This window comes from Aphanomyces astaci, assembly GCF_000520075.1.
Source record: "Aphanomyces astaci strain APO3 unplaced genomic scaffold supercont1.89, whole genome shotgun sequence".
Taxonomy (NCBI): Eukaryota; Oomycota; class Saprolegniomycetes; order Saprolegniales; family Verrucalvaceae; genus Aphanomyces; species Aphanomyces astaci.
The window spans coordinates 125,358-144,640 of record NW_009798352.1 but is presented as its reverse complement, the minus strand read 5'-3'; the positions used below and the strand labels follow the sequence as shown (position 1 = coordinate 144,640).

The 19,283-nt window shown below is 47.3% G+C and overlaps 5 protein-coding genes across 6 annotated transcripts; 3 read left to right on the top strand and 2 right to left on the bottom strand.

The window, feature by feature from the left end:
• The first annotated feature begins 482 nt into the window (after positions 1–482).
• On the top strand, positions 483–1,558 carry H257_16639 (hypothetical protein). Its single transcript, XM_009845155.1, has one exon. The coding sequence runs from the start codon at positions 492–494 to the stop codon at positions 1,530–1,532; it is 1,041 nt and encodes a 346-aa protein (XP_009843457.1). The 5' UTR covers positions 483–491; the 3' UTR covers positions 1,533–1,558.
• Positions 1,559–3,171: 1,613 nt separating this feature from the next.
• Positions 3,172–5,122, bottom strand: H257_16638 (hypothetical protein). The gene has a single exon (XM_009845154.1). It carries the CDS (start codon positions 5,104–5,106, stop codon positions 3,211–3,213), a length of 1,896 nt encoding a protein of 631 aa, XP_009843456.1. The 5' UTR covers positions 5,107–5,122; the 3' UTR covers positions 3,172–3,210.
• Positions 5,123–5,709: 587 nt separating this feature from the next.
• H257_16637 (hypothetical protein) lies at positions 5,710–13,684 on the top strand. Its single transcript, XM_009845153.1, has 18 exons — positions 5,710–6,077; positions 6,135–6,991; positions 7,605–7,815; positions 8,272–8,455; positions 8,925–9,089; positions 9,134–9,511; positions 9,816–9,935; positions 10,007–10,174; positions 10,721–10,889; positions 11,055–11,094; positions 11,179–11,554; positions 11,850–12,000; positions 12,058–12,093; positions 12,148–12,269; positions 12,336–12,379; positions 12,855–13,044; positions 13,097–13,272; positions 13,379–13,684. The coding sequence occupies exons 1-18, from the start codon at positions 5,722–5,724 to the stop codon at positions 13,533–13,535; spliced, it is 3,900 nt and encodes a 1,299-aa protein (XP_009843455.1). The 5' UTR covers positions 5,710–5,721; the 3' UTR covers positions 13,536–13,684.
• A 205-nt stretch (positions 13,685–13,889) lies between these two features.
• Positions 13,890–18,525, bottom strand: H257_16636. 2 transcript variants are annotated; one of them, XM_009845151.1, is made up of 15 exons: positions 18,040–18,525; positions 17,825–17,949; positions 17,465–17,759; positions 17,265–17,400; positions 16,994–17,179; positions 16,812–16,943; positions 16,691–16,749; positions 16,599–16,627; positions 16,126–16,494; positions 15,851–16,019; positions 15,385–15,576; positions 14,962–15,108; positions 14,783–14,896; positions 14,237–14,401; positions 13,890–14,186 (listed from the first exon to the last, which is right to left on the bottom strand). In XM_009845151.1, the coding sequence occupies exons 1-15, from the start codon at positions 18,484–18,486 to the stop codon at positions 13,935–13,937; spliced, it is 2,817 nt and encodes a 938-aa protein (XP_009843453.1). In that variant the 5' UTR covers positions 18,487–18,525; the 3' UTR covers positions 13,890–13,934. The 2 variants fall into 2 exon arrangements, with proteins under 2 accessions (XP_009843453.1, XP_009843454.1); XM_009845152.1 differs by having other exon boundaries at positions 17,825–18,525.
• Positions 18,526–18,596: 71 nt separating this feature from the next.
• Positions 18,597–19,278, top strand: H257_16635 (hypothetical protein). Its single transcript, XM_009845150.1, has one exon. The coding sequence runs from the start codon at positions 18,652–18,654 to the stop codon at positions 19,024–19,026; it is 375 nt and encodes a 124-aa protein (XP_009843452.1). The 5' UTR covers positions 18,597–18,651; the 3' UTR covers positions 19,027–19,278.
• Positions 19,279–19,283: the final 5 nt, after the last annotated feature.

The following is a 19,283-nucleotide window of genomic DNA, read 5'->3' as shown; positions in this document are numbered from 1 at the left end:
GTATTCTTGGTATCTTTGTAATAGTAATTAACTTATTGTCTAACTCGTTACCTGGCCTAATTGGATAAGGCATTCGTCCGCCTACGAAGCGGGAGATGTCGTGGACTTCTCTGTTTGAACCAACTGGTCGGCCCCACATAATTGCAGCACGCGTAAGTGTTGTGCTCTTCTGCTTTTGTCATGGTCTAGGATAGTGGATGGCCTTGGTGGCCAGTGTACGAGCCCTTCGTGGTAGCTGGGGATAAAGTTGAGAAAATCTGCAAGAACTTTCGGTTCATCCAACGCCAGTTTACCGTACGCCCCGAAAAATTGCACGAGTAAAACGTGGTTTCGGACTAGCTGGGTTTTTATACGTTTTGAACGATTTACTGTTAAACCTGTCTAAACCTCCACGTCTTTTTGATTCAACGTGTTGCCTAAACGATTCGCAAACTGGTTTTTCCATGCGACGGTTGAACGATATATGTCATTTTTAATCGACTCAGGTGATCATGCCTGCTACCTCGGCCGCCGCCGCCACAGTCGTGACCAGCCCTGAACTGATGCGATGCATCTTCGCACATCAATGCGGCGTCTATGAAGACATCCTACCTTTGACCAAACTTTTACCCCTCCATCTGTCGAACCGATCACTGTACTTCCTCATGATCGGCAACTACCCTGTGTTCCGACACCACCTCGACCACTTCGCGCGTGGGTTTACGCCTTGGTTGAAGGTCCACGGCACGTCCAGCCTCCCTCGGCTATTCACATGCGTCATCTCGATGCCATTCACGGTGGAGCTGTTTTCTGCATGCGTTGGCCACCTGGACATTGTCGACTTCTTGATAGACCATGACTACGTGGATCCATCGATTCCGCTGATGGACTTAGCAGCATGGGCTGGTCAATTGGCAGTCATGACACACCTTTTGGCCCGGAAACCTCGCGATGAAACCTCCAAGCACCACACACTCACGCCCACAACCCTCGACTGGGCGGCGTGCAATGGGCAGTTGAATGTTGTGCAATATTTCACAAAGACGATGATGGCGCCTTGTACGACTGACGCCATGGACGGCGCTGCGCGATGTGGCCATTTGGACGTGGTGCAATATTTGCATGCGAATCGACACGAGGGATGTACGACCGACGCAATGGATCGCGCGGCGTGCTATGGATTTCTAGATGTCGTCCAATTCCTACATGTGCATCGACAGGAAGGATGCACCCACCGCGCGATGGACGCCGCCGCGACCGGTGGACATTTGGAGATTGTACAATTTCTCAACGAACGGCGAGACGAAGGCGCGTCGTCCGACGCCATGGACGGCGCGATTCTCAATGGGCATTTGAACGTTGTGAAGTACTTGGTGGACCACAGCAGCGTTTCCACGTCATCGGTCGACGTGCTCCACGCGGCTCTGGCCCTGGGCGACCAACCCATGACGGCGTTTTTGATGAACCGATTTTGTCTGGAAGGGGACTTCTGGTCGGACGAGGATAACCACCACAATGACGTCGTCGACTACGGCATAATCACAGGATTCTAACACGAAATACTCGACTTCAACTTCAAAAGAACCTGAATGAAGTGATAAGGAGTACCATATTATAATGCTAAGCTTAGTACTGTACGTGATTACAGTACGGTACTACGTAGTACACATAACGTACATTGCCATGCATGTATACACTGTAACGTAAAGTGCCAATTAATAGCGTAATTAATGACGTATAAAACTAAGCCAATCACTGAGCCCCAAATTGGTAATGCACCAATCACAGATCAAACCTCTGAATATGTATACTTGTAGCCGTAGGTTAAAATATATGCATGGCGAAAATGCTCAAGTTGGAGGTTTGATTGTCATTCTTAGTGTCCAAGGACTGGCTAACGTCAAGCGTACGAATACAACCTTGCCTGAACTACTGTACTGTTTGGTGGCTTAACGTTATGCATGGGAAAGGTGTACCCATCTACGACTAACGTTAAGGCAAAAATGGTTCCTTATACCAACAGCCACGCGTTAATGGTACAGTATGGCGTTAACGTTAGTAGGACCAGGAGCCACGATGGGGTTAGCTTGGGGGCGTTGATGAAGGCTGCCTCTCCTCCATCTCTCCACCATAAGCTTAGTGCAACTCGCATTCCTCTCACCTCCATTCGCCATACCGTACTCGTCGAACTCGCCGTGCCTCACTCATGGGAATAGGATAAAAACGTGTGGCCATTTGACTTTTTACTGGTGGTCATATCGAAAATGTCATGTGTTGTAGTTTTGGTCGTCGTGGTTAAACTGTGGAAATTACTGTTAACGAGAATTGCTTGGGCATATCTACCGGTAGCCTTATAAACGTATCGAGATCGTAAGCTCAACGTCACACGCAAACCATAACGTCAGTCGTAGGTTCATGACGTTGACGGAAGTGATTGCCAAGTATCAAAACGAGTACACAGGACACGAGCCTTTTGATCCTCAGGATGTGAACGCCACGATTCGACCCTGAGGTGGCAACTTCAGTCGAACTGTATGGTATGACCAGCACTACAGCTCACAAAGTACACTCTAACACTTACAATACCTTCGCAAAGATATAGGACCAACGGCTTGTTTCACGTTAGCTAAAATGGAGTGATATTACTCTTACTGGGCTTCTCGACTACTGGTACAGAAGCAACAATCCAGTGATGGCCACTAAGTAAAACTCCACCACACCATTTAACCACGAGTGAAGCCCCACGTCTAACTCTACCTGAAAATCCACGAGCAAAACCCCAAAACACCACTAGTGAAAAACTGCCTCCCCCTCACTCATATACATCCAAGTAGTGTACAGTGCTATTAAAATAGCACCTACATATTTCGAAGTAAAAATTAACATGAAATCTTGTCCAGCAATTCATAATGTAATCGACCAAATTCTCGCTTGTGTACTACCAGTAGTATGTTGCCACTTGCATCGTCCAAGCCACTGTCTAGGATGATGGTTGACATCATGTTGGCAACAGGACAACTTCGTCCAGGTGTCGATTAGGTCCAGCCCCCAACAAGCACCTTGTCAACATACAGTCTTGGTAAGTACTTGTAAAACACACCACCACTTTCGGTAGTAGTACTAGTAGTATATACTAGATACTGTACCGTGTCGTCTTTGTTTCGTGAACCACCAAGTAACAGTAGATACGTAGTACTTTAGTTTGTGTGTTGGTTGATGTTATATAAGGGTCTATTTCTTGGCCAGCAGCGCGAGCTTCTTGTCTTCGAGGGCTTTGACCTTGTCCGACTTTTTGCCGATCCCGTGCTGCATGCGTCCATATAATCGTTTCGCCTTTTTGTTCATCATATTCACGGCCATGTCGTGGAGCTCTTCGTCCTCGGCTTCGCGCTTGGCCTTCTTCGAGGGCTTGCCTTCAACCGCCGCCGCGGGCCGCTTCTTGGTCGCCACATCCTCGTCGTCGTCGTCGTCGTCGTCGTTGTCGATGGTAGCCGCCACTCCCCCGTCGGCTTCGGCCTTCAAGCCCTGGACATACGCGTCCTCTTCATCTTCACTCTCCGCTTCCTCTTCTTCATCGACGTCGATCTCTTCGCCCCCCGCCACATCCAACGCGCTCTTGAGCTTGTCCAGTTGCTTGCGGTAGTCTGGGACGTACCCCTCTGCGACATCGTCCACAAACGGTGACAAATGCGGCGGCAGGGCCGCCCCCGGGACGTACTTTGTCAGAGGCAGCAGCGTTTGGTTGTTGATCGAGTCAAACACCCACTGCGGCTGCACATACTCGCGTGTAAAATACCGGTGGCCTTGCTGCGGGCGATCCATCACATGGTGAGTGATGAGCTCGCTCTTCTCCGAGTACGGCGACCCGACGCCATCCCACCCGACGACCCCTCCCTGGGCTCGAATGACAAACTCGAGGCACGCTTTGGGCACTTCACGAGACAGAAAGAAGCGCAACCCGGTCAGTAGCTTGGTCGAGTTGTCGTCAGAGTCTGCGCTGTCGCCCACAAAGTCCTTGGTCAAAGCCGAAAACGCCCCAGTCAACGACTCTGTCAGTTGGCCATATGTGCTTGCTTCTTCATCATGGGCTTCTTCGTCGTTGTCGCCAGCTTGCACTTGCAACGATTGGATCCGCGCCTCCGAGTCTTGTTGTTGCTGGGCGACCGCGGCCGCTTCGTTGTCCGTCGTGTCGGCGGCGGTTGCGTCGCCCTCGTTGGAAGCTGGACTTGTTGTGTCATCAACTACCTTCTTTTCCAACTTTAACGCAGCCAACTGGACGCCAGCAGCGTCCAATTGCAAGTCGATTTTGGGCGGGTACGCCACGCCGAGCTCCGTGTACAGTTGAAAGTGCACAAACTTGAGCAGTACTTGGTAAAATTCCAAAAACGTGAGCATCACGCGCAAGTCCACGTGTTTGTCCATCGTAGGTGTGAACGTATGGGGCACGAGCCACGTGATTGTGTGGCCTTTGATCTCGGCTTGGTAGTACAACCCCTTGATGCTTACAAACACTTTGGTCAAGGTTTGGCTCGCGGCAATGTAATTTTGCCACTCGCGGACCAACTTGAGGCAGTCGGTGGTCATCTTGCTCTGGATACCCTTCACGGAGGGCATGACTGCAAACAAATGCACGAGACACAACGCATCGTCCAAGTCGCCCAGCGCGTCCTGGAAGCGAGGGTACCGCTCCTTGACGATGTGATCCAGAGGGTACGTGGGCTTGCTTTCGTTGATGCGGCGGGCGTCGGAGATTTCCTTGCGGCCTAGCGCCTTCTTGATCTTCTTCATGAACGTCTTCATGTCACGGAACTTGTTCAAGATCGGTTCGTGTGCCAAGTGCATGACGTCCTTGATGTAGTAGTACGTTGTGGCCTTGCCGCTGGCCTTCTTTTTCGGGTCGCGCGGGTAGATGCCCTTGAGAATGCACAGCCGGCGGAAGTCCTTGAGCGTGATCTGCAGCTTCTTGATGGCCTGGCTGCGTGTGATGTAGTTGGCCACGATGCCCTTCATGCCCTTCTTCTGCTCCTTGCCGAGCTTGACCAGGCGGCGCTTGGACCCATGCAAGTCGGTCTGCTTGGTTTTGATGCTCTTTAGCTTCTTCTTGCCCTTGACGCGCTTCGTGCCCATGCTGGTCGTGTGCGATCGATGGATTCCAAAACTGACGAGATGACCAACCAAAGCTGTAAACCACCAATGAAACCGTTTCGACCAATCACAACGCGACTTGAGCCGTCCACGCACCAACCAATCGTCGCCGTGGTTGCCACGACCAATCACACGACCATATATTCCAGGATATCATGTCATTGTATTGTATACAAGGAGTTGACTATGGCTTCTTGAGAGCATTCCCAGTCTTATACACTATGAACAACGTGAACTGCCACTAGATCATGCGCTATATCAAATGCAATATTGATATTCACCTTAGTCCAATATGAAAATGAGTTCACGCTGGGGTTCAAACCTCTACTAGTTTTGAAGACCTGATCCAATACCCTCGTCGTAGAATTCTAATCTTGTTCTTTGTATACGTCATCAACATGATATCATAAATGGTCTTTGAACAAGACGACCAACTTTAGCTGGTCATGCATCTTGAACGGGTTGAACATTTACTGCGTTTGAGTATGGGAAAAGAGCCGTCAGTCTATCCTGCGCAATGGTTGGCTCGAATTCGAGGTTCGTCTTTTTGACCAATGGCATCGCCGCAAGCAGTTGAAAGATCATCGCACATTGAAGATGGACGACCTCGCCGCGACCGCCACTGCTGTCGCCGACCAAGATGAAGGATCTAGTGGACTTCTATCCAAAGAGCTCATGGAAGAGCTCGGTGGAGACGAAGGTGAACTGCTGACCGTGCGGAAGAAGAAGGTCAAAGGCCAAGCCAAAGCCCCCAGTGCCGCGGTGATCCAAGCCGCCACGAAGCTAAGCAAGACCAAACGCAAGAAGTTGGTGCAGCTCGAAGCTCGCAAGGCGAAAGAAGCCCGTCGTGACGAAGTCCTGCAGTCGCTCGAGGCTCAAAAGCTGCCCCAAGCCCATCTGAATCTCATGTACTCCACCGCCAGGCTTGGTCACAAGGAGACGTTGAAAGAACGGTACCACACAAGTTGATTCGATGCAATATCAAGTGCTCAAGGCATGGCTAAATGTAGGTTGAAGCGGTCTGTGAACCAAGAGAAGGCGGGGCTGACACTCACCGCGTCTGCTCGAGAAGAACTGTACCCTGAACTTCGGCAACCCAAAGCAACATCCGAGGCCGCCGCCGGTGGTGTTGCTGCTGCTAGTTCTGAAGACGATTCCATGGGCATCGCCCTAGCCAATCCCATCTTGACGACATCCCCAGATCCCATTGAGATTGAAAAGACGCCAACACAACCGACTCAAGGCGATTCCAAGGCGAAGAAATCGAGAAAGAAAAAGTCAGTTTTGACTACCCCGGCGTCGGTCACTCCAGCTAAAGCCATTGCAACTCCGTCGACTCCTCTGTCTTGTACTGCAGCCGCTCCGTCGACTTCTGCCAACGATGGCCCATCAGCACCACCACCAGCAACAGCAGCACCCTCCACCCTGTCACATGTCGACAACAACGAAGCTACGTCCGAGTCGGCCATGATGGTCAAACTATTAGCACTTCGAGCGAAAAATGAAGCGAAGCGATTGCTCAAGGCCCAAGGCGGCGGCCCCGCCCCGGCAGCCGCCGCCGACAAGTACGAACACCTGCCCAAATACACGCCCAAACCTGTCCCCCTCAACAAAACGCACGAAATGATCGCGCTGTCCAAGCTCGTGGCGCCGTTGCAACTGCAGCGAAAGGTGACCGTGACTCGCGTCGAAGCGATTCAGCTGGGCCGGATGCAGCTGCCAGTGTGCAATGCTGAGCAAGAGATCATGGAAGCCATCGAATCGAACTCGGTGGTGATTCTGTGTGGCGAAACTGGCAGTGGCAAGACCACCCAAGTGCCGCAGTTCTTGTATGAAGCCGGGTACGGCACCGATGGCATGCATCCAGGTAATAATATGTTTCACTTTTGTCCACGGTGATCTCGAGTCCTTGTCGGTTATGCAAATGACGGGAATATATATATATATATATATATATTGATCCATTATGCATTTTTATGAGTGTATGGATGATCGATTGTCGCTTGGACGAGATATATTTTGGAACGCATGCATGTTGATATTTGGAGCCTTTACTGATGGATTTCCATTGGTCCGTCTGACAGTTTTCTTGATTCTGATTGGCTAGATGATTTGTTTCTACGTTGTTTTCGACCGAATATTGTCCAATCGGTTCGACTTTGGACTTTCACGTAGAATGCATCGAGTATGGATGTGGTCATTGTATATAAGAATGTACTAGCCAATCAAATTGCACGTTTTTGAGAAATTTCAACCAATCATCGATCAGAAGAGAGATTCACCCGGCCAAACAACCCCATATTTATTTACATGTGTATGTATATATGCTACGTACCATACATCGTACAACCTTCAAATATGACGCAAATCGCGTCTGCCATGTCCGAAATTAACCGAAAGTACAATACAGTATACTACCCATCCAAAACGCTTCTGAATAATCACAGGTTGATTCATGCGAATGATGGTACCTAAATTAGGCATGATTGGGGTAACACAGCCGCGTCGGGTGGCGGCAGTGAGCACCGCCCAGCGGGTGGCCACGGAGCTCAACGTTCCGTTTGGGAAGCGGGGGTCGGTGGGGTACCAGATCCGATATGACAACGACCACGTCGGCGACAGCACCCGCATAAAGTTTATGACGGATGGGATCCTTCTCAAGGAAATCCAGCAAGACTTTTTGCTTAAAAAGTATGTTTCTATATATATAAGTATATATATTTTGTATATATAAATACTGTTAATTATGTGTGTGCATGGATGACATTGTTTGGACGAAGCCACCAAGTCTCTACATCACACATATATATATATATATGTATATAATTATGACTTTTATTGATCACGACTACTACTAACTACTGTACTCTCCATAACTCAAATTGGACAGATAGAACTAATATATTGTTTTGAACATGATTCTTATAACGACGCATGTTTGTTTACCTTGCATTTGACTCAAGTCATATATATATATAATAGTTACTCTTATTTGGTGTATGATAGATACCCGATCGTTCACGTCGATGAATCAATATGAAACGAATTGAATATGTTGAACATGATTATTTCAATGCATGTTTACCTTGCACTTGATTAACTGCTCTAAAGTCATATATATATATATTTATATTTGGTGTGATATAGATACTCGATCATTCTCCTCGACGAAGCGCACGAACGCAATGTAAACACGGACATATTGATCGGCCTGCTGTCCCGCGTCGCGCCATTCCGAGCGCAAATGGCGATCGAAGAAAAAGAGCACTTCGAGTCGCTGTCCGCGGCCGAGAAGGCGGCGGCCCCCGCGCCGATTCAACCGTTGAAGTTGGTATGTTGTAGATCTTACTAGTAGTAGTAATACTACTAGTAGTACTAGCCTTGATTTTCGGGGGTTTCGTGTGTCGTTTACTCTTGGTGGTGTCAAAGGAGTTTGGTTTTTGCGCGATCAATGAAATCGTGCATGATATTATTTATTTCTCGTTTTATTTGTTTAGGCTAGTAGTAGTAGTAGTCGTTGGATGTTCGTAATAGTAGGTCTACATGCATGACTAGATGGCATATCTTATTCTTTTTCGTGCTGTGCATATATATATATGACGATAATGGTCGATACGATGGGGCATATGTCACTCCAGTTTGGAATGACACTAAAAACAATGGATTGTTCACTTGGCTTTGGTTGTGCCCATGTAGAGCGATTTAACGTATAATGCACATACTTGACTATATATATATATAGAATCAAATATGTGCATTATACGTTAATATATATATGTATTTATGGTGGTGTGGAATAGGTAATCATGTCGGCAACGTTGCGCGTGGAGGACTTTACAGAGAACAAGACGCTGTTCCCGTCGCCGCCGCCTGTGATCAAGGTCGAGGCGCGGCAGTACCCTGTCACAGTTCACTTTAACAAGCACACTGAGATGAACGACTACGTGCAAGCTGCGTACCAAAAGGTAAATACCCCTCAAACTTTATAAAATACATCATATGTGACTAGGTGGTGAAAATCCATCGCAAGCTGCCAGAAGGCGCGATTCTCGTGTTTTTAACTGGCCAGCGCGAGATTCTGCAGCTCGTGCGCCAGCTGAGGCGGAATTTGGGCTCTGGAAAGAAAAAAAATAAAGCCCCAGCGACCAACTCGCGGAATCGAATGCAAGACGAGGCATGGTACATCCGAGAACACGATGATGATGACGATCAAGCCGACTTGGATGACGCCGATGTGTACGGAGAAGAGACTGGTGACGACAGTGGTGACGACAGCGGTGACGAAGAAGAAGGGGATGAAGAAGGGGATGAAGAAGGGGAAGACTTGTTTCCATATGTGCATGTGTTGCCGCTTTATTCTATGCTCGCCAACGACGAACAGATGAAGGTCATAACGTGGGATATATATACATATATAAATGTATTCATTGTATGGGAACTCAGTCCAGTGTATCACTATATATATATGTATGCTTGACTATATTTTTATATAAATATATTCATTGTATTGGAACCCTGTCTGTCAGTATATATATGTATATTGTGTTGGAATTCTATCCAGTATATATATAATATATATTCATTATGTTGTAACTTTGCCCTGTACATATATATATATATATATTATACACATATAATCGACCATTCTGCATTATTTTTATGCGTGTTGGTGTAACGCCGAACCCCCGTAGGTCTTTGAAGCCCCGCCGGCCAAGCATCGTCTGGTGATTGTGGCGACCAACGTGGCGGAGACGTCGCTGACGCTTCCTGGGGTGCGCTACGTCGTGGATGCTGGCCGGACCAAGGAGCGCGTACGTCCTCCCTAAATATATATATATAATATTTTTGGTCTCGTATTTTATTGTTTTGTGTTTTTTCATAGGTGTTTGACCTGAAGAGCGGGATTTCGCAGTTTGAAATCCAATGGATCAGCAAAGCCAGCGCCGACCAGCGCGCGGGCCGAGCGGGGCGGACAGGTCCTGGCCACTGCTACCGCCTCTACTCATCTGCTGTGTACGACAACGAGTTTCAAAAGTTCTCCCCGCCGCAGGTACGCTCGAAAATCAGTATATATATATATAATATATATAATGAAAATCCACACTATGCACACGGATGTGGATGAAGGACAATCTGTATGACGACTGCTATGAAGGTGGAAATATAAACTAATGGATGGTTGGGGTTGCATTATAATATATATATAAGGGTGCGTCTGGTAACTTTTCAAAAATATTATTCCATTTTTTGGCAAAATATGGATAAACGAAAAATGCCATTTTCAAAAAGGAGGTAAAAGGTCGTCCAATATTTTGTACGATGGCGTTTTGGACCTCCTCAAAAAGTATAAATCCCACTCGGACTTATTGGATTTGGATCTCTTCTAGCAAAATAAGTTTCAAATTGATCACGTTTGTTGAATTGGGCCCCAAAATGGCGTTTTGGGCCGGAATATTATAATATTTCAGGTTGTCAGACGGGCCCTAAAGTTTGATGCATGTATCTATATCTATCGATCTATCTATCCATATTGTATATCATATAAATATGTAAATATTAATATAAAGTATGGAATACTATTTTGAAACATTTGTAGATTCTTTGCCAACCCATCGAAGACGTGGTGCTGCAGATGAAAGCGATGGGTATTGAAAATATCCTGCAGTTCCCCTTCCCAACGCCCCCAGAAGAGTTGGCGCTGCACACGGCCGTGACCACGCTGCTGCATTTGGGCGCCCTCCATCGAACTACCAACACGATTACTGGTAAAATATATATATATATATATATATATCGTTTTTTATAACTATCCATGTATACGAAAAAAAATATTTATTTTTACGATATGCAGTCAATAGACGCATCTATCTTGTTTCATGGAAATGACAAACATTTGGTCCTTGTTGTATAACTTTCATCAATCATCTTAGGTTTGGGCAAGACGTTGGCGGGGTTTCCCGTGGCTCCGAGGTAATCTACATATATAAATATATATAAATTCTCTTGTGCGGATATATATATATATATATATATAATAAATCTACAATGTCACAGGTTTGCCAAGATGCTGCTGCTAGCGCAACAAGTAGGGTGTTTGGAGTATGCCATTGCGGTCGTGGCCAGCTTGACCGGGCAAAGCCCGTTCATTTTGGAACGCGAACGAAAGGAGGCGGAATCGTATCGAAAGGAAGCCAACGACGAAGACAAGCTGCCGTCGATCGACGCCGAATCTTCCGAGCCCCAGAAGAACGAGATGACTCAAGTAGATAATGCATGGACGGAAGAGCTCAAGGAAGCCGAGGCCATGCAGCGCCATGCGCAATGGATGGACGACGACAGCGACGTGCTGAGTATGCTGCGGGCGGCCGGCGCGTACGCCTATAGTGGCGGGTCCAGTGTCTTTTGTACAGAAAACCACTTGCACGAAAAGGTATATATGTATGTATGTAGCCTTCGTGTGTTGGAATTGTATATATATATATATATATATAATATATATACAAGTCATATATATATATATATACAACTCATATATATATATACAACTCATATATATACTGTATATACAACTCATATATATATATATACAATTCATATATATATATATTTGTTTTAGGATGTGGGTTTGAGTTTTTTTATTTTTCATAGATGGGGAGTGCAACCCCTCAATCGATTATCTTCTTCGTCTTTTTTAAAATATAATAGGATTTAATACCGTTTTACAGGTGATGGAGCAAATGCTAAAGTTGCGAAGTCAACTGACGAATATTGTCAACAAACTCACTGTGGGTGGACATGCCGCCGTGACGCTGCGCCCGAATATGCCGCCGCCATCCGACCATGATCAGGACATGCTGCGTCAGATCCTGGCGGCGGGTGTGACGACATTAACTTGGTTTGTGAAATATTACAACTAACGAGTTGCCTGGGTAGGTTTCCTCGACCAAGTGGCCCGTCGGGTGCCGGCAGGTTTGTAGAGATTTAATTATTTTTAAATATATTTATATATATTGTGGGTTGTAGGCACAATCACTAGTGGCACCAAGATCGAACGGAATTGCGCCTACATGTCGTGCAATGGGATTGTGACGGAACCGCTGTACATCCACCCGCACTCGCATTTGTTTACGACCAACCCCAGCAAAGTAAATTGAATCCCTATTTTTGGTTTTTAGGGGAATGAATTATAACGTCATTATCGCTGTTTGTAGTTGCCCCAATACGTCGTGTACAGCAACATCGTGCGCACATCCAGGTACGGATCAGAATCCTTTGTCTGATTCCGAGAATAGTCTGATACGTGGCGTTCTGATTCGGATGATTTTGGATTTGCGACTGTTTTCCCTCAACTTGCATGAACGCTTGGTTCAATATCTGGCAGGACGACAACCAATAAAAAAACCATTATTTTATTTTTACAATATTTTAAATAACCACTTACTTGAGTTTTATATATATATATATATATATATATAAATCGTAGTCATTGAATATCAACTAGTTTGTCCTTGTCGGCTATAGTTTTGGCGCTTTCATCACATATGGATATCCCATGTCTACTTGTGAAAAACTTGATTGTTTGAACGATTCATTATACTAACTCATAAACGCATAGTCCACTCATTTTGTTGTTTCGTATCACCTTCATTTTATATTCTATTCGTATATATTGACAAAACAATCTAAACCATATACTATATATATATATCCTATTATGCACAACGAGGTAGAGCGTACATGAAGACTGTGACTGCGATCGAGCCGGACTGGCTCCATGCTGTGGCCGCCGACTCGCCGTTGTGCGACACGTCCGAGCCTCTGGACGCGCCCCCGCCCAAATATAACGCCGCATTGGACAGGGTCGAGTGTTATGTCAAGCCCACGTACGGCAGCTACAAGTGGGAACTCCCGGCAGTGTTGGTATGTACTTAGTAGTAGTCGATGTTCCACCTCTGAAAATTTATATTTTTAGGTGGAATACCCCGCCGGGCCAGTGAAATTTCGCTGGTTTGGTCGATTTTTGCTCGACGGGCTCGTAGTGTCGGCTTTAAAGCCTCTGTTGGCCACCAAATTGCGTGAACCGAGCGTGTCGTTGATCAAAAAAAAATTCGACGCGAAAATTCAACTGCTGGTGTCGGCCCTCGAACGGTATGATAAGATTTATTAAAAGCTTTAATTATTCAAACAAAATATAGAATGTGTGTGTGTGTTTTGGTTGATTTTTGATGGTTTTGACGAATATTAATTGTCACAGGTCCAACGTCAGCTCGCGACGAGCGTTGGTGGCGCAGTGGCAGTGCAACCCTCAGTTTTTATGCGAACAAGTGCTGAACTGGGTGCAAGACAACCACAAGGCTGCACTCAAACAGCACTGGAACGCCCTCGTGATGCGCCAAGTGCAGGCGCTGTAGATAGACGAGTACTACGAGTGCTTGGATGGACATGTTGCTGACCTCTCCACGCCCGACTGAACAATCGACTTTCTCGGATATAACAACCCCGTTAGTGTCATGTCCAGCCGATTGGTATTATACCTATATTTGCCACTTGGCGTCCAAACTATATATGCTGTAGTTGGTTATGATCATCACTCAAAAAGAAAAATAGTACTAGTGATACTGAAATACTACTAAGCATACTGTAAACCACCGAATCGACCTAATCCTGTACTGTTAATAGTAGTAGTACATAAGTACAGGTCATTCATTCCCAACTTGCCTTGATATCAGTCCATTGCGACTCCTTTCGACACACTCCATCATATACTGACTGTATCCCACAACCACAGAAGCATATATACAGCACAAATGTCATTCTTCTTCTTCTTCCTCGTCTTCTTCTTCTTCTTCCTCGTCGTCTTCATCAAACACAAGCTGCTCATTCCGTTGGAACGAAGTCGATTTGGACAATCGCCGCTGTGTCGTCATCACGTGCTTGAGGGGGCTGCTGTCAAACAGTTTTTTCCACTTGGCTACTTGGTCCTGCGATGCACTCAGCGACGTCGAAAAGTGCGTCACGAGGCGCTGGAGTTCCTTGTTTTGACTCAGTACCCGTTGCATTTCCTACGGTACTTTCTGAATTAATATATATATATATATATATATATATATACCACGTCGCCCATGCCCCGTTGCTTGACGTGGCAGTCCAAAGCGTTCTTGAACTCGTTCATTTCGTCCATGTATCGCTTGACGTCGGCTTTGGCTTCGGCCAAATCGATCTGCAATTGCGTGCGTTCGATCAAGTGGGCTTCGAGGTCACCCACGCTTTGTCCATGCTAAACAAACCAAATCAGTACATTCCACATACTAGCTGATATATCTATTGTCAAATCGATTCGAAACTGGAGCCCCTCCGCATAATCGATTGTCTTAAGAGAATCGATTAAACAACCGGCTAAGCCAATCAAATATCAATGTCATGTCGAGGTTCTGCCAATCCAAATGTTTGACCCCTCCGCATTATTGGGTAAAACCACATATATACTAATCGTTGTATAGTATATAGTGTATACAAGCTTAAATGCGATCAAATAGTTTTTGGCGAAATGACTCACAAGTTCAAATTTGGGTGAAATGCACAATATATATATATATATACATTAGATTCCATCGCCATATACTACTGAATATATATATATAATCAAAATATTCGATACCTTGAGCAAGCGCCGCAATTCTTTCGACAAGTCTGTGGTTTTGGCTTTTAGAGCATTGCGTTCTTCGACGAGTGTCATGTACAGTGCCTGCTGGGCCGCCAACTCTGCCCGCACCTACAAAGAATAAACTCACCATTTGAATCGTCTTCACAGGGACATATATATATATATGGGCATACTGTGCGGCAATCCTCGTCCAAGGCAGCCCACTTGGCGTCAACTTCATGGTCGTGGCTTCGCAAAGCAGCCAGCTGAGCTTCCAGCTCTTGGTTGGTCTGTCGGAGGTCAGACAGGGATCGTTCCATCTGCTGTGCGTTTGCTTCCACCTTCGTGTCATTGTTAATATATATATATATATTATGAATTTGCTACAAAATTCCCAATTCTTTGTGCGATTCCGCAGAAAGCACGACGTCAAAAGAGAAAATGATGTAGCCAATCAGCAACAAGCATATTTTCAGATTGACCAATGGGAGCGATTCCTGATCGGTTACGTCCGCGTGAGATTCGATATGGCACGGGGTCCAGAAATTCATACCAAATCCATAATATATATATATATTTCCAATATATATATATATATATTGGTCATGTTTCCGTACTTGTTTGGTTCGTGCGATGGCGGCGTGGGCGACTTGGAGCTCCCCCCGCAACGTATCGACGGTCGCTTGGAGGAGTTTGTGGGCCGCGGCTTGGTCCTCCAGCTTGCGCTCGCGGACTTCGACGGCGACCGCCATAAAGTTGCGCTCGTTTTGAGTCGCTTTTAGCAGGAGCGCTTGCGACGCCAGTTGTTTCTACCTCCACGTTACACAACCAACATATATAACACTATATTCCAATCCGTTTCAAGTTGGAAAATGTATTTGGTCTAGGTAGGTAGGTTAGAAAATGTCCTAGCCAATCATAAAACATCACAAATGATAATTTCAGCCAATCATCGAAGAGTTTTTTAATTGTGTTGTATACTACATACATTCAACATAATGTAACACTCCAATCGATACTATACCAACTCCACGATTTCAGCAAAAAGGACAATATAATATATAGATAACATGCTCAACATACCTTTAGGATGGCCACGTCGTCCGCCGCCGCCGCCGTTTCTGTCATTGTCTGCACAGGAGGTGATTTCCCATCCCCAACAAGAGCTACCCCTCGAACGTCTTCGCTCAACGATGGACAGTCCCCGTCAGTCTTGTCGCTAACAAGCAAGCTGACGGCTGGAGCGGTGAGCCTATCAAACAATCGCATTCCATCCATCAGATTCCACGTTGAGATAGATTAGCCACCACATTTGCTCCAACTGGACCATACACGTAGTATTAGCTAGCCATGCTTACTTTGCCTTGTCCACGACCTCGCCAAAGTAATTGGCTTCAACGTCGCGGGCACTCGCGTCGACGTCGGCGCTCAATCGGTTGGCTCGAAATGTCCGCACCGTCGATGCGATGATGTCTCTTGTGGACGCACTTTGCGCCGTGAGATGCAGTGTGGCCAGCGTGGCTTGGTGAATGGTCGGATTTAGCCCCGTGTCACATGTGCCGACGGCGTCCCCCAACGGTCGGAAGCGCAGAATGAACCGCGTCGGGTCCTCTGGGTCCAGGTACACGTGCAAGTGGCCATCGTATGGCGCATCCACGACCGTGTTGAAGTCGTCTTCTGAGATTTGAATCACCACCACATGCGTCGAGTTCACTTTGAGTTGAAAACTAGAAGAACACAATAATTATATAGATATACAATCAAAACACACACAAATAGTATATTACAACCATCTGGTCCATATATTTAGAATATATATATGTAGTCGTACCTGACAAGCTCGGAACTGGCCAACGTGGCCTAATAAAGCACCAACCGCCTCGTCAGCAGCCCATCCAAACCATATCGAGAATAATTTCTTACCGAAAACAACGCCGAACCAGCTTCCACCATCATGCGCGTCGTGTCTTCCACCGACGGATCTAGCCAACATCATGACAGTTATCCGGATGTGACAGAGTCACACAGATAGTCAGTCGCATACCAATGACAAGTGGATGGGTCAACTCGATGAGTTTCACGGGGGATGACACCCCCAGACGACTGACGTGGCATGACAGGCCGACGGTGACGCCGACGTCGTCGATCGACGGCATGTACGTTCGTTGGGTAGCTCCTATGACAATCCCCATAAGAAATGCCTGAAACATAAATGTGTGCTTGTACCTTGAAGCAGCAGCCAGTGCCGATGGTTGGGGTGTACCACGCGGTACCATTGGCAGTGCACTTGGCCGTCTTGGACGCCCATGGGTTTGCTGGCCGAGACGAGATGGAGCCCAGACGTGTGGAAGGGATTGCCAGGTTCGCGAAATGCGATCGTAGCCCCCGCGAGCCACGGCGTCCACTCGTCGTCTACACGATCGACATGAGGAACGTTCTTGGGATCGAAAGAAGAACGTTCGTGGAACATTCTCTTGACAGCAACACACCAATGCACCTGGGTCGTTGATGTTGTGGTAGGTGGCGGATGGACTTTTGCCGCCGATAAACTTGAACAAGTTGGAGCTGGACGCAACGACCTTGTCCAACGTGATCGAGTCTTGCCAGTGCTTGAACTTTTGTTGGAATTTATCCTACCGCCCACGAGAATATATATATGTTAGGGACAAAAGGGGAAAACATCCCATTAGATATTACGTTGGCAGTGCCAGGGGGGGGTGTCACGGGCTGCGGCTGTTGATGTTGGGGGGCTGGAGGCGTGGCGGCCCATCCCACGGACGAGATTGGGATTGTTCCCAATGTATGTGGGGAAGATGGAGACGGAGATGTGGGCGTTGAGGTGCTGGTGGTGGTGGTGGTGGGGATGGCGATGAGATCTCGTGGGGAATGGGGGATTGTTCCCTTGGGCATTTCCGCAGCTGTCAACGACGATCGCTTTGGTCGCATGTCGAGGATTTGTCCAAATTTGCCCCATCGTCCGCCGCCGCTTCCACTGGGATGCACAGGGAAAAATCCCCACGTGAGACTACAACCATCCAACACCGATTGTACGAGTACTTGGTGGGGGTGGGGGGCTGCGCTGGATCCGATGGAGGAAGCACTTGCTCGCTGCCACGATGAGGCACGGGGGCACTGGGTGACGAGATGGGAAAGTACTCGGGGACGTACACTTTCGGCAATACCTACACAGCACCACGATGCGATCATCGGTCATCATGTCGTGAGTTGGGTGTCGTGAGTTCGATGACGACGACGACATAACGACGAAAGACCTGCAGGACCAGCGGAAAGTTTGCGTTCTTGGCTTCGAGAACAATCCGCTGGAATGGAAGGATGGTACAGTCGACGTCATTGAGGGCGAGGACGAGGTCACCGACGTGGACGTTCCCACTGAGCTCGGCTTGGCCTTTCCCGCCGTCCGCCGTTGCTCGGAATGATTTCACGAGTGCGCCGAGATGTGGCGACGTGCGAGAGCACAGATCCATGTACAATGGTCCGCGGGATTCGTACACGACTTTCTTCACCACTGACTGCATTTCCTCGAGACGGTCGGCGCGTGTGTCGCCGACCCCGCTAAGTTTGGTCGATGTGGGACTGGGGTTGTCGTCTTTGACAACCCCATTAGGATCGTCAGCGTCATCGTCGTCATGGGACTTGGCAGTCGAGAACTGGTCCATTCGCTCGTCGTGGTCGACGTCGGGCTGCTTGAGCATGTCCATTCCTTCCGATCAAGATACGATCGCCGAGTGGCGTTCGACGGATCAAGTTATTTTTGGAGCCAACACAAATTCGGATAATTTCAAGATGGTGTCCGGATAAACGTGGTCCATTTCACGAAATGTTTATTATTACATACCAATTTCAAGTAATAACACTTTGTTTAAATGCTTCCAGCTGGGCTGGTGCGTGAGTATGGATGGAATCTCTTGGAGAAGAGGAGCTGCATATGTAACGACGACGTGATGAAGGTGGCCTTATACTTCATCTGTTCCTTGTTACGTCGACACGTGAGGCAAGTGTGTACAGTTGTCGAGAATGTCGAGGTGTGTGGGGGTCGTACTAGTCTGTCGTCGCCGTCGACACTCGTTCGTTGGTGCGGACATGTCATGCATGAAGATCATCCACGACTTGCTTCGTGTGCGAGACGGCATGCAATGCGCTCAAGTCAAATGCCGCTACACTGTAACCAGCATTGTAAGCTGTTGTCCAAGCCTATGGTGTACTTACTGTACGTGAGACCGTCCTTGGTGGGGCACTGAAGTACAACAAGCACTCCATAGGCTATCGATGCCAGTTGTTTTAAGAATGAATGCCGGCACAGCACATGCATGCATCGTAAGGCTTCGTTGCCAACTGTCCCCATCATCACCGTTCACAGCAGCTACCGAATGGAAGTGACAGTCGTGTCTTCGATGTCATCCCCGGGCTAATGGTGGTCCATGCTGTCACTTGGTTCGTGGTCGCGGTGTGGCCGCTGTGAAGTTGCGTCAAAAATCTCGTGGTGGCCATCTTGAAG

What these genes read in the sequence shown, in the direction of transcription:
- H257_16636 (XM_009845151.1), bottom strand. Translation starts at nt 18,486, where the DNA reads ATGGACATGCTCAAGCAGCCCGACGTCGACCACGACGAGCGAATGGAC. An exon ending in ACTTTCCGCTGGTCCTGCAG is followed by an intron (nt 17,950 to 18,039) that starts GTCTTTCGTCGT and finishes GGTGCTGTGTAG; the next exon opens with GTATTGCCGAAAGTGTACGT. An exon ending in GCCAGTTCCGAGCTTGTCAG is followed by an intron (nt 16,495 to 16,598) that starts GTACGACTACAT and finishes GTGTTCTTCTAG; the next exon opens with TTTTCAACTCAAAGTGAACT.
- H257_16637 (XM_009845153.1), top strand. Translation starts at nt 5,722, where the DNA reads ATGGACGACCTCGCCGCGACCGCCACTGCTGTCGCCGACCAAGATGAA. An exon ending in TGCAAGCTGCGTACCAAAAG is followed by an intron (nt 9,090 to 9,133) that starts GTAAATACCCCT and finishes ATATGTGACTAG; the next exon opens with GTGGTGAAAATCCATCGCAA. An exon ending in AAAAGTTCTCCCCGCCGCAG is followed by an intron (nt 10,175 to 10,720) that starts GTACGCTCGAAA and finishes AAACATTTGTAG; the next exon opens with ATTCTTTGCCAACCCATCGA.
- H257_16635 (XM_009845150.1), top strand. Translation starts at nt 18,652, where the DNA reads ATGCTTCCAGCTGGGCTGGTGCGTGAGTATGGATGGAATCTCTTGGAG.
- H257_16638 (XM_009845154.1), bottom strand. Translation starts at nt 5,106, where the DNA reads ATGGGCACGAAGCGCGTCAAGGGCAAGAAGAAGCTAAAGAGCATCAAA.
- H257_16639 (XM_009845155.1), top strand. Translation starts at nt 492, where the DNA reads ATGCCTGCTACCTCGGCCGCCGCCGCCACAGTCGTGACCAGCCCTGAA.